The sequence below is a fragment of the Salvelinus fontinalis genome, chromosome 33, assembly GCF_029448725.1.
Source record: "Salvelinus fontinalis isolate EN_2023a chromosome 33, ASM2944872v1, whole genome shotgun sequence".
Classification (NCBI taxonomy): Eukaryota; Metazoa; Chordata; class Actinopteri; order Salmoniformes; family Salmonidae; genus Salvelinus; species Salvelinus fontinalis.
This window is the reverse complement of record NC_074697.1, coordinates 14,512,063-14,524,705: the sequence shown is the minus strand read 5'-3', so window position 1 is coordinate 14,524,705 and position 12,643 is coordinate 14,512,063. Positions and strand designations below refer to the sequence as shown.

Sequence of the window (12,643 nt, the reverse complement as noted above, 5' to 3'; positions counted from 1 at the left end):
CCTATAGGCCGTCTCATCGTCATCGGTGATCAGGCTTACCGCTGTTGCGTCGTCAGCACACTTAATGATGGTTTTGGCCTCGCAGTCGTGGATGAACAGGGAGTACATGAGGGGACTAAGTGCACACTTCCGAGGGGCCCTCGTCTTGAGAGTCAGCGTGGCGAATGTGCTCTTGCCTACCCTCACCACCTGGGGACGGCCCGTCAGGAAGTCCAGGATCCAGTTGCCGAAGGAGGTGTTTAGTCCCAGTCCCAGGGTCCTTAGCTTAGTGATTAGCTATTAGGGCACTATGGTGTTGAACGCTGAGCTGTAGTCAATGAATAACATTCTCACATAGGTGTTCCTTTTGTCCAGGTGGGAAAGGGCAGTGTGGAGTGCAATAGAGATTGTGTAATCTGTAGATTTGTTGGGGCGCTATTTGACCTTTATTTCAACAGGGAATCCCATTGAGACCAAGGTCTTTTTTACAAGGGAGCCCTGCGTTTTACAAGCAACAGATAAAATACAAAATCATAGATAATACCCTAAACTGCCTGAACATCCCTTTTCAACAAGATCTGCAGATTGTTCCAGCAGTGGGGCGCATCAACACCAAAACCCAATTCAGTGGAAATCCGAGGAACCTCAAGAGTTAAACCAACACCGCAAATGTCTTTATACTTCAACTACACAGTGAGGTTGTGCAGTAGAGCTTTGTAAACAAAGAGGGCGAGTAATGATGTAAAATGTAGTGGGTCCATGGTGTCTGGGGATGATGGTGTAAATTGTAGTGGGTCCAGGGTGTCTGGGGATGATGGTGTAGATTGTAGTGGGTCCATGGTGTCTGGGGATGATGGTGTAAATTGTAGTGGGTCCATGGTGTCTGGGGATGATGGTGTAAATTGTAGTGGGTCCAGGGTGTCTGGTGATGATGGTGTAGTGGGTCCAGGGTGTCTGGGGATGATGGTGTAGTGGGTCCAGGGTGTCTGGGGATGATGGTGTAGTGGGTCCAGGGTGTCTGGGGATGATGGTGTAGTGGGTCCAGGGTGTCTGGGGATGATGGTGTAGTGGGTCCAGGGTGTCTGGGGATGATGGTGTAGTGGGTCCAGGGGGTCTGGGGATGATGGTGTAGTGGGTCCAGGGTGTCTGGGGATGATGGTGTAGATTGTAGTGGGTCCAGGGTGTCTGGGGATGATGGTGTAAATTGTAGTGGGTCCAGGGTGTCTGGGGATGATGGTGTAAATTGTAGTGGGTCCAGGGTGTCTGGTGATGATGGTGTAAATTGTAGTGGGTCCAGGGTGTCTGGTGTTGTTGTTGTGAGCCATGACCAACCTTTCAAAGAATTTAATGGCTACAGATGTGAGTTTTATGGGGCGGTAGACATTTAGACAGGTTACCTTGGTGTTCTTGGGCACAAGGACTATGGTGGTCTGCTTAAAACATGTAGATATTACAGACTGGGTCAGGGAGAGGTTGAAAATGTCTGTGAAGACACTGCTGGTCAAAGCATTCTGGTAATCCAACGAATTAGCGAGGGCACTAGAACAGTCTGCAGCACCCGGCCTCACCCTACTAGAACAGTCTGCAGCACCCGGCCTCACCCTACTAGAATGTGAAGTCAAATGTCTCCTGTTTGCTGATGATCTGGTACTTCTGTCCCCAACCAAGGAGGGCCTACAGCAGCACCTAGATCTTCTGCACAGATTCCGTCTGACCTGGGCCCTGACAGTAAATCTCAGTAAGACCAAAATAATGGTGTTCCAGAAAAGGTCCAGTCGCCAGGACCACAAATACAAATTCCATCTAGACACCGTTGCCCGAGAGCACACAAAAAACTATACATACCTCGGCCTAAACATCAGAGCCACAGGTAACTTCCACAAAGCTGTGAACGATCTGGGAGACAAGGCAAGAAGGGCCTTCTATGCCATCAAAAGGAACATAAAATTCAACATACCAATTAGGATCTGGCTAAAAATACTTGAATCAGTCATAGAGCCCATTGCCCTTTATGGTTGTGAGGTCTGGGGTCCGCTCACCAACCAATAATTCACAAAATGGGACAAACACCAAATTGAAACTCTGCATGCAGAATTCTGAATAATATCCTCCGTGTACAACGTAGAACACCAAATAATGCATGCAGAGCAGAATTAGGCTGATACCCGCTAATTATCAAAATACAGAAAAGAGCCGTTAAATTCTACAACCACCTAAAAGGAAGTGATTCCCAAACCTTCCATAACAAAGCCATCACCTACAGAGAGATGAACCTGGAGAAGAGTCCCCTAAGCAAGCTGGTCCTGGGGCTCCGTTCACAAACACAAACAGACCCCACAAAGCCCCAGGACAGATACACAGTTAGACCCAACCAAATCATGAGAAAACTAAAATATAATTATTTCCAATGTGTTAAGTAATTAACAAAAAAACAGAGCAAACTAGAATGCTATTTGGCCCTAAACAGAGAGTACACAGTGGCAGAATACCTGACCACTGTGACTGACCCACACTTAAGGAAAGCTTTGACTATGTACAGACTCAGTGAGCATAGCCTTGCTATTGAGAAAGGCCGCCGTAGGCCGTGTGCTCACTGCCCACAAAATGAGGTGGAAACTGAGCTGCACTTCCTAACCTCCTGCCAAATGTATGACCATATTAGAGACACATATTTCCCTCAGATCACACAGATACAAAGAATTAGAAAACAAACCCGTTTGTGATAAACTCCCATATCTACTGGGTGAAATACCAGCAGCAATATTTGTGACCTGTTACCACAAGAAAAGGGAAACCAGTGAAGAACAACCACCATTGTAAATACAACCCATATTTATTTTATCTTCCTATTTGCACATCATTACAACACTGTATATAGACACAATATGACATATTTTATTATTTTGAAACTTCTGTATGTGTAATGTTTACTGTTAATTTTTATTGTTTATTTCACTTTTGTTTATTATCTACTTCACTTGCTTTGGCAATGTTAACATATGTTTCCCATGCCAATAAAGCCCCTTGAATTGAATTGAGAGAGAGATATACAGAGCTAGAGATACAGAGCGAGAGATACAGAGGGAGAGATACAGAGGGAGAGATACAGAGGGAGAGATACAGAGCTAGAGATACAGAGGGAGAGATACAGAGGGAGAGATACAGAGATAGAGATACAGAGGGAGAGATACAGAGCTAGAGATACAGAGCGAGAGATACAGAGCTAGAGATACAGAGGGAGAGATACAGAGGGAGAGATACAGAGGGAGAGATACAGAGGGAGAGATACAGAGGGAGAGATACAGAGGGAGAGATACAGAGGGAGAGATACAGAGGGAGAGATACAGAGATAGAGATACAGAGATAGAGATACAGAGATAGAGATACAGAGGGAGAGATACAGAGGGAGAGATACAGAGCTAGAGATACAGAGTGAGAGATACAGAGATAGAGATACAGAGTGAGAGATACAGAGGGAGAGATACAGAGGGAGAGATACAGAGATACAGAGATAGAGATACAGAGGGAGAGATACAGAGGGAGAGATACAGAGATAGAGATACAGAGATAGAGATACAGAGATACAGAGATAGAGAGGGAGAGATACAGAGATAGAGATACAGAGATAGAGATACAGAGGGAGAGATACAGAGGGAGAGATACAGAGCTAGAGATACAGAGCTAGAGATACAGAGCTAGAGATACAGAGTGAGAGATACAGAGGGAGAGATACAGAGCTAGAGATACAGAGCTAGAGATACAGACTGAGAGATACAGAAATAGATATACAGAGCTAGAGATACAGAGGGAGAAATACAGAGGGAGAGATACAGAGCTAGAGATACAGAGCTAGAGATACAGAGCTAGAGATACAGAGGGAGAGATACAGAGCTAGATACAGAGCTAGAGATACAGAGGGAGAGATACAGAGCTAGAGATACAGAGTGAGAGATACAGAGGGAGAGATACAGAGCTAGAGATACAGAGTGAGAGATACAGAAATAGATATACAGAGCTAGAGATACAGAGGGAGAGATACAGAGGGAGAGATACAGAGATAGAGATACAGAGATAGAGATACAGAGATAGAGATACAGAGGGAGAGATACAGAGATAGAGATACAGAGATAGAGATACAGAGGGAGAGATACAGAGATAGAGGGAGAGATACAGAGATAGAGATACAGAGCTAGAGATACAGAGATAGAGATACAGAGATAGAGATACAGAGATAGAGAGCTAGAGATACAGAGATAGAGAGCTAGAGATACAGAGATAGAGAGATAGAGAGATACAGAGCTAGAGATACAGAGATAGAGAGCTAGAGATACAGAGATACAGAGCTAGAGATACAGAGATACAGATACAGAGATAGAGAGCTAGAAATACAGAGATAGAGAGCTAGAGATACAGAGAGAGAGCTAGAGATACAGAGAGAGAGCTAGAGATACAGAGAGAGAGAGAGCTAGAGATACAGAGATAGAGAGATAGAGATACAGAGCTAGAGATACAGAGATAGAGATACAGAGATAGAGAGCTAGAGATACAGAGAGAGAGAGAGAGCTAGAGATACAGAGATAGAGAGAGCTAGAGATACAGAGATAGAGAGATACAGAGCTAGAGATACAGAGATAGAGATACAGAGATAGAGAGCTAGAGATACAGAGATAGAGAGCTAGAGCTACAGAGAGAGAGAGAGCTAGAGATACAGAGAGAGAGAGAGCTAGAGATACAGAGTGAGAGATACAGAGGGAGAGATACAGAGCTAGAGATACAGAGTGAGAGATACAGAAATAGATATACAGAGCTAGAGATACAGAGCTAGAGATACAGAGCTAGAGATGGAGCGCTAGAGATGGAGAGCTAGAGATGGAGAGCTAGAGATGGAGAGCTAGAGATGGAGAGCTAGAGGGAGAGATACAGAGATAGAGATACAGAGATACAGAGCTAGAGATGCAGAGATAGAGATACAGAGATAGAGATACTGAGATAGAGATACAGAGATAGAGGGAGAGATACAGAGATAGAGAGGGAGAGATACAGAGGGAGAGAGAGCTAGAGATACAGAGATACAGAGCTAGAGATACAGAGCTAGAGATACAGAGATAGAGGGAGAGATACAGAGATAGAGCTACAGAGATAGAGAGCTAGAGATACAGAGATAGAGGGAGAGAGATACAGAGATAGAGGGAGAGAGAAAGAGATAGAGAAACAGCACTGTACTGTGACCCAGTTCTGTCAAAGCATCGCACTTTAATCTACAGTAGATGCACACACACACACACACACACACACACACACACACACACACACACACACCTCTTTTATAAACCTAAATCAAAAACTCCAAACATCTAGAGATGCGGCAGGAAGACATTTCAGATCCCCAACCTCCCTGCTCCTCTCATTTCCTCTCATCTTGTATCACGTTTTGAGTTCACAGTCCTACGTGAGTCGAAACGGAACACAGCCCAAATTTTGCAGAGTTATGCGGGCTTAGTTTAGTTTCCCAAGCTGAGACACACCGAGAAACATAAATAATATACTGTTCTGTATTTATGCTATGGAGCTCCATTACCTCCTCAGCCACACAGACAGAGGAATTTCCTAATATATTTGACCAGGTCCCTGGATGCCATTTGGGCCAGGATTTATTGTGCCTTGATGTTCAAAACATATCGCTCACCAGCCTCTTTTTTTTGTTATTTCTACAGTCTCCTGCCCCAATGATGAGGAAGATAAAACGCATGGCGAGGCTTCATCGCCAAGGAGGTTTCCTGAGTGGGCCGGAGAGACTCCGTGTGCAGACTCCGCCCACTCAGGATGACAGAGACCGCCATAACGAGTCAACGGCTACTGAGTAGTCGCAGTCAGACAGGGAGGGATGGCAAAGCGCCGGTGAGAACGGCTTGAATGAAGAGTGAACTGTGTCGTCTGCCTTCGGGAGGGTCTTCTCCATCTCCTGCCGTTGACCACATCCTCCTGTTCAAGTCATGTGGTTCAGTCTTGACTGTTGGGAGGCTATTTGATTCTTGTCCCTTTTATGTGATTCTTGTCCCTTTTATGTGATTCTTGTCCCTTATGTGATTCTTGTCCCTTATGTGATTCTTGTCCCTTATGTGATTCTTGTCCCTTTTATGTGATTCTTGTCCCTTTTATGTGATTCTTGTCCCTTTTATGTGATTCTTGTCCCTTTTATGTGATTCTTGTCCCTTTTATGTGATTCTTGTCCCTTTTATGTGATTCTTGTCCCTTTTATGTGATTCTTGTCCCTTTTATGTGATTCTTGTCCCTTTTATGTGATTCTTGTCCCTTTTATGTGATTCTTGTCCCTTTTATGTGATTCCTGTCCCTTTTATGTGATTCCTGTCCCTTTTATTTGATTCCTGTCCCTTTTATGTGATTCTTGTCCCTTTTATGTGATTCTTGTCCCTTTTATGTGATTCTTGTCCCTTGTCCCTTGTCCCTTTTATGTGATTCTTGTCCCTTATGTGATTCTTGTCCCTTTTATGTGATTCTTGTCCCTTTTATGTGATTCTTGTCCCTTTTATGTGATTCTTGTCCCTTTTATGTGATTCTTGTCCCTTTTATGTGATTCTTGTCCCTTTTATGTGATTCTTGTCCCTTTTATGTGATTCTTGTCCCTTTTATGTGATTCTTGTCCCTTTTATGTGATTCTTGTCCCTTTTATTTGATTCTTGTCCCTTTTATTTGATTCTTGTCCCTTTTATTTGATTCTTGTCCCTTTTATTTGATTCTTGTCCCTTTTATTTGATTCTTGTCCCTTTTATTTGATTCTTGTCCCTTTTATTTGATTCTTGTCCCTTTTATTTGATTCCTGTCCCCGTTTTCATGTGCTTCGAGATGATTTCTGTAATGAAAAGCGCTACAGAAGAAGTAGAATAAATTATTATTAAGAGAGAGGCATGAGAACGTTTCTATCCATCCTGGAAATAAAAGTACTGTAACGATCCTCTGGGTTTATAAGCGTGGATATCGACTCTGCCGTTCGAGCTTTTGGAGCACAGTCGATAGCGCGCTGGACTTCGGGCTAGAAGGTCAAGGGTTCGAGACCTGCTACCTGCCTGTTTCATTACAATACTGTCAGCTACTGTATCACGAGCGTAGCGAGAGCATGCTAAAGATGATGCTAACCCACTCTACAGCTAAAAGAGCTTGTAGCATTAGCATTATTCACTGGATACAGATGTTGTTATTTGATAGCGTAGCGAGAGCATGCTAAAGATGATGCTAACCCACTCTACAGCTAACTGAGCTGTATTCATGAAAAACCTGATCTCTAAATACCTAAAAAGGCTAGTTTGTAGCATTAGCATTTCACTGGATACAGTTGTTCTTATTTGATATTCACACTACAGGATCACTTACTTTGAGTAACACCCCAAAAACCTTTCGAACAGCGGTAAACTCTTATCAACTGGACAGCAACTTCCAATATTATATAGGAGGACATATTAGCAAGTGAAAACTACAGTCAGGTCAATACGGGACAACATTATTCTGAGATGGATTTAAAAAGACGTGTTTCTGGAAGTTGGGTGACTAGTAAGTATTTTTTAAAGTCCCTCTTTGGGCTGGATGTGTCAGTGTGTTCTGACCCCACCCCTCCCCCAACAGCTGTTTTAAATACTTACTTGCCAAAGTACTGAGGCATGTAAGTATGTTTTAAAGTCCCTCTTTGGGCTGGATGTGTCAATGTGTAGTTCATACATACATCATCTATGAGCAGAATTACTGTTTTTAACTAAATTAGCCACGAATTCCCTAGTTTGAAAGTGACTTTTCTGCAGTAGAATTTTCCATACATTTCCGTCCAGGTTGGCCAGCCCTTTCCGTCCACGCTGGCCAGCTCTTTCCGTCCACGCTGGCCAGCCCCCTAGCCATTTGAGAGACAGCTGCACACGCACAGAGTATTCAAAACATTAGGAACACATTCCTAATATGGAGTTGCCGCACTTTTGCTCTCAGAAAACCCTAAACTCGCCGAGGCATGGACTGATGCTGCTCTCCGCTGCTGCCGCCGCCGCTACCGCTACCGCCGCCGCCGCCGCCACCTCTACCGCCGCCGCCGCCTCTACTGCCGCCGCCGCCGCCTCTACTGCCGCCGCCGCCGCCTCTACTGCCGCCGCCGCCTCTACTGCCGCCGCCGCCGCCTCTACTGCCGCCTCTACTGCCGCCGCCGCCGCCTCTACTGCCGCCGCCGCCGCCTCTACTGCCGCCGCCGCCGCCTCTACTGCCGCCGCCGCCGCCTCTACTGCCGCCGCCGCCGCCGCCGCCTCTACTGCCGCCGCCGCCGCCGCCTCTACTGCCGCCGCCGCCGCCGCCTCTACTGCCGCCGCCGCCGCCGCCTCTACTGCCGCCGCCTCTACTGCCGCCGCCGCCGCCTCTACTGCCGCCGCCGCCGCCTCTACTGCCGCCGCCGCCTCTACTGCCGCCGCCGCCGCCTCTACTGCCGCCGCCGCCGCCTCTACTGCCGCCGCCGCCGCCTCTACTGCCGCCGCCGCCACCTCTACTGCCGCTGCTACCGCTCCTACTCCTCCAGCTTTGGCAGTTCAGTCCCTTACTACTCACTAATCTCATCCTGGATCTCCTCTTCCGGTGTGTGTGTGTGTGTGTGTGTGTGCGAGCGCAGCACTCACCAATCTCATCCTGGATCTCCTCAGCGACGTAGGGAACCTTGTAGAGCAGAGACAGACTCTGGTTCATCCTCTCCTCGATCACACGTAGGTGGGTCATCACCTGAGATGGGACACACACAGTTGTGGCTTCGTGACAATGATCACACAAACTGACAGTCACACCTCCGACACCATCAAAACACCAGCTGAGTGTTGCCTATTGTAGGATAACGCTTGATCTGATTTAGTAATGTCCCACAGCTAACAGATGACAATAATGTGCCTTTACAACATGCTCCGAAACACAGACACGTAAACCTTCCAGTTGATGTTTGACAAAGCCTAATTCTACAATTACATAGATATTTCTCTCCACCAGTGAGTCTTGAATTGAATTGAGTCTGCCCTTCTGAGCTCAAGAGACAGACAGGGACAGCGAGAGAGAGAGGGGGAGAGAGACCGTCGACTCTCGATGGGCTATCAGCAGGACAATCAACTCTCGATGGGCTATCAGCAGGACAATAGACGCTTGCTGAGTTTAGGGACTTTAAATGTATTAATGGATGTTTGTGAGGCATGTCACTTCCCCCATCTCTTTGCATAGCCCACCACATGCACTGTTCTCTAACCACATCTGGATGGATCCATAACAAATTACTACGGGAAAAAATATCACTGAATGACAGAAATTACGGGAAAAAGTAGGGTATTGCAATTGAAGGCAACAAGTTGTTGCTTACTGAAACTCCCAAAGTCATCCAAGTGTTAGAATCGGATTTGAAGTAATAACCGTGTGTGGTCAACTATTTCAGCACCGTTTCACGCTGCTCTGAGACAAGCATGGGGACTGGTCTTGATAAATCAAATCAGATTTTTATTTTCACTGAATCTCCGTTTGGGTATTGGTTAGACTACAATTAGGGTGTGGAAATGTTAGGATTATTTTGCTCTTCACTTGCAGTCACTTAGAAGCCTAGGCCTACTCCTGACCGGTCACGTTGTACAGCGCCATCTTTTCCCAACGGAAACCCTGAGGCCTACATAGGCTACAGTAAAATGGATTTCTGTTTTTAGTAGTAGAGAAACACCATAATATTCATGAATTGAATTGAGCTACATTTCGAACAGAAACAGCACAACAAATACAATAATAATTAAAAAACAAATTATAATCAATCCCATATAGTCTGTTCTAACAAAATAGGTTTTAAAGTCTCTAGTACAGCCAATATTAAAAACAGTAAAATTTTGAAGTCAATCGCTTTAGCCGACATGTTGAGGTTTATTAATAGTTTAATTATTCAAGGCTCTCTTTGTCATTTAGTTTTATAACAAAAATTATTGACTGTATTTAAAGACACGGATGACTTGTATTCTGTGTGATGACAAATGACTGATGGATATCCTGTATATTGTAGTAGGCCGTTATGCCAGTAATTAACTCTAAAACAGGTCTACAGATTCATGTAATTTCAATAACTTGATTTAAATTTTAATAAAAAAAAAAAATTACATCCACCTGTCCCTGACTTTTCTTAAATAAATACATGTATTTTCCACTCTTGCAGAAGGCCTACATTGAGAGATAAATATCATGAAAGGCTAATACTTTGAACATTTCATCCTCAAAGCAACATGATGGTCTGCTGCACTATATGTATAATAACTGTAGAATAGCCAGGACCCAACCAGTAGCCTACCGCCCAGTAGCCTACCGCCCAGTAGCCTATCAACCAGTAGTCTACCGCCCAGTAGCCTCCTGCCCAGTAGCCAACCGCCCAGTAGCCAACCGCCCAGTAGCCAACCGCCCAGTAGCCTACCGCCCGGTAGCCTACCGCCCGGTAGCCTACCGCCCGGTAGCCTACCGCCCGGTAGCCAGCCGCCCGGTAGCCAGCCGCCCGGTAGCCAGCCGCCCGGTAGCCAGCCGCCCGGTAGCCTGCCGCCCGGTAGCCAGCCGCCCGGTAGCCTGCCGCCCGGTAGCCAACCGACCGGTAGCCAACCGCCCGGTAGCCTACCGCCCGGTAGCCTACCGCCCGGTAGCCTACCGCCCGGTAGCCTACCGCCCGGTAGCCAACCGCCCAGTAGCCAACCGCCCAGTAGCCAACCGCCCAGTAGCCAACCGCCCAGTAGCCAACCGCCCAGTAGCCAACCGCCCAGTAGCCTACCGCCCAGTAGTCTACCGCCCAGTAGCCTACCGCCCAGTAGCCTACCGCCCAGTAGCCTACCGCCCAGTAGCCTACCGCCCAGTAGCCTACCGCCCAGTAGCCTACCGCCCAGTAGCCTACCGCCCAGTAGCCTACCGCCCAGTAGCCTACCGCCCAGTAGCCAGTCTAATAAATACATTTAATATACACAATCACAAAGAAATACGTTCATATTTTGTTTAGGAAGGTCATAAAAAAAGCATGATACTAACAATTTATTGTTAGTCTGAATGGACCTCTGATAGGGTACACCAATCAGAACGTCTGGTCTGCATGGACCTCTGATAGGGTACACCAATCAGAACGTCTGGTCTGCATGGACCTCTGATAGGGAACACCAATCAGAACGTCTGGTCTACATGGACCTCTGATAGGATACACCATAACGTCTGGTCTGCATGGACCTCTGATAGGGTACACCAATCAGAACGTCAGGTCTGCATGGACCTCTGATAGGGTACACCAATCAGAACGTCTGGTCTGCATGGACCTCTGATAGGGTACACCAATCAGAACGTCTGGTCTGCATGGACCTCTGATAGGGTACACCAATCAGAACGTCTGGTCTGCATGGACCTCTGATAGGGAACACCAATCAGAACATCTGGTCTGCATGGACCTCTGATAGGGTACACCAATCAGAACGTCTGGTCTGCATGGACCTCTGATAGGGTACACCAATCAGAACGTCTGGTCTGAATGGACCTCTGATAGGATACACCATAACGTCTGGTCTGCATGGACCTCTGATAGGGTACAGCAATCACAAAGTCTAGAGGATCATTTGGAATAGTAAACAAACACCAACAGGCTTCTCAAAGATGCCCTCTGGTGGCCCAACTAGCATTCATGGCAACAACGGCTGACGGTAAAATACTATGCCATCATGCACGCCGCAAGCTATGCTGCAGTGTGACACAACTTTTAAAAGGAAGAGCCACTTGTAGGAACAGACAGAGGGCCGGGTTAATCCCAGACACTCCAATAACTGTTACGGTTATATAAAACAGACCACAGCGCCAGGCCTCACAAAGCACAAAGGCTTTTCTTAGAATCTACTTTGGAGTCACATGTCAAATTTACACAATAAAAAGAGACTTCAAAGCTCACAATGTTCCAGTCTGTTTGGCTTGGCTGCCGTGCAGAGCTGAATGTCGCAAAGAACGTCAGGGGGATTTGATGGCTGAAGAGAGAATTTACAGCCGCTGATAAACAGGATATAGAAAAGAGAAATAAACAACTGCAACAAGCTGAACTGCAGAAATCAGCTTCTCATGACAGAACACTGGTTAACTCCATCCTTCTAGAATCAGCTTCTCATGACAGAACACTGGTTCACTGTAGATCACTCCATCCTTCTAGAATCAGCTTCTCATGACAGAACACTGGTTCACTGTAGATCACTCCATCCTTCTTGAAAGATTAGTGGAATCTGTGTGGGTAGCTGGACAGGTAGGATGACTGACAGTGAAGGTGAACAGGTGGTCCCGGGTCAGGTGACAGAGGAATGGATGAGACTGAGGCAGGAATTCCTTTAACCATAAAGTGGTATATTTACTGGGTAGTCTGTGGTGGATTCATGGACGCACAGAACTTCTGGATTAGACAGAGTAAAGGAAGAGAAAGCAGCGAGATCGGGGCGATGGCGATTTCCTCTTTTTAATGAGTTGAGATCTGTCGGACATTTCCACCTGACCCCTGGACCAGCTGAGCAAGTGGCCATGAATTAAAGTATTCTTCCACAAACTCCATGGACCTTTTCTACAGCCACCCCGGAAATTTGTTAAATTCCACACTCCTCAAAAAGGATCATTGCTCCCC

General features: G+C 46.2%; 1 protein-coding gene across 13 annotated transcripts in view; it reads right to left on the bottom strand.

Annotated features, from left to right (window-relative positions):
• aplp2 (amyloid beta (A4) precursor-like protein 2) overlaps positions 1-12,643 on the bottom strand; it is a 178,289-nt gene that overhangs the window by 38,138 nt on the left and 127,508 nt on the right. For all 13 annotated transcript variants that reach the window (XM_055895141.1, XM_055895143.1, XM_055895154.1 and 10 more), the window contains one exon: positions 8,640-8,739. In XM_055895141.1, coding sequence (XP_055751116.1) covers positions 8,640-8,739 — 100 coding nt within the window. The remainder of the gene's footprint in view (positions 1-8,639; positions 8,740-12,643) is intronic.